The sequence below is a fragment of the Mastomys coucha genome, unplaced genomic scaffold (genome assembly GCF_008632895.1).
Source record: "Mastomys coucha isolate ucsf_1 unplaced genomic scaffold, UCSF_Mcou_1 pScaffold6, whole genome shotgun sequence".
Lineage (NCBI taxonomy): Eukaryota > Metazoa > Chordata > Mammalia > Rodentia > Muridae > Mastomys > Mastomys coucha.
This window is the reverse complement of record NW_022196912.1, coordinates 5,808,837-5,809,882: the sequence shown is the minus strand read 5'-3', so window position 1 is coordinate 5,809,882 and position 1,046 is coordinate 5,808,837. Positions and strand designations below refer to the sequence as shown.

General features: G+C 50.4%; 1 protein-coding gene across 1 annotated transcript in view; it reads right to left on the bottom strand.

Annotated features, from left to right (window-relative positions):
* Stpg4 (sperm-tail PG-rich repeat containing 4) overlaps positions 1-698 on the bottom strand; it is a 61,586-nt gene extending 60,888 nt beyond the window's left edge. Inside the window, exon 1 of the mRNA XM_031356898.1 lies at positions 518-698. Coding sequence (XP_031212758.1) covers positions 518-607 — 90 coding nt within the window. The 5' untranslated portion in view covers positions 608-698. The remainder of the gene's footprint in view (positions 1-517) is intronic.
* Between the last annotated feature and the right edge of the window lie 348 nt (positions 699-1,046).

The following is a 1,046-nucleotide window of genomic DNA, read 5'->3' as shown; positions in this document are numbered from 1 at the left end:
CATTTTGCAGTCAGAAAGAAAATGTCAGCAGGCAGGTCAAAACAGGTTTCCCGCATGTCGCTCCAAAGCAGAGAAGGGAGTTAACAAAGAACTAGGGACAGGGAGATATGAGCTGTCTGTTTGAACCAGACGAGTGATTTATAATCCAACCACCTATCATTTTAGATTCACTTTAAAGGAGAAAGTAAACGATAGGCTGAACATCCTTCATCCAATTTTATTTTTTTAAAGTACTAACGTAGGAGGCAAGGCGGACAGAGCATGTCTGATAGAACTGCAAACTCTATTGGCGCTAGTAGATTGTGTCGGGAGGTGAGGTAGGGGTGGCGAGAAGGGAAGGGAAGTGGCAAAAAGAAAATCAAATCACAATCAAATAAAACAAAGAATCGGGCAGCTCCAGACTAGATAAAGCCTCTAGGCAAGAAGGCTAAGCAGTTCGCCTGAAGTAAAGATGCTGAAAAGGCACCAGGCTCCGTGAGCAGAGGCTGTGGGGCCACAAGGGGCAGGGCTACCTTACCGCAACCGTGAGGACAGGCTCCCCAAGTGTCTGTGCCGGGTCTTCTCTTGGTACTGTGGTGGGGGTTATGACAACGGTTGGCTCGGCCATTGCGACCTCCTCTTTCCACTCGCCAGTGCTGGCAGCCAGTTGCTAGGAACCCTGGCCACCCGCTGCTTCCGAGCCTGCGCGTGTGAAAGCCCCGTGCGGAGTCCGGAAGGTCACCTCCAGTGCTGGGAACAGGGAAGCCAGGCACGCTGCAGGCTTCAGCTTCAGCGAAGCTCACTCTGGATAGTCTGAGATGGTGGTCATGTGTGAGAGTGATAAAACATAGGGGACTATGAAGTTGCCCGAGTTCTTGGGTGTTACCTATTCCCAATGGCACCTCACAAACTCTACCATTCCCTTACTAATCACCATCAACCCCATATCCTAGAAAGAGAAACGGATAGCATATTTAGCTTTAAGATCCCCGTTCTGCCATAACACCCACCACCGGGTTGGAGTCAGGGCAATCCTGAACACTAGGCAAGCCCGGTAGCTATGACAG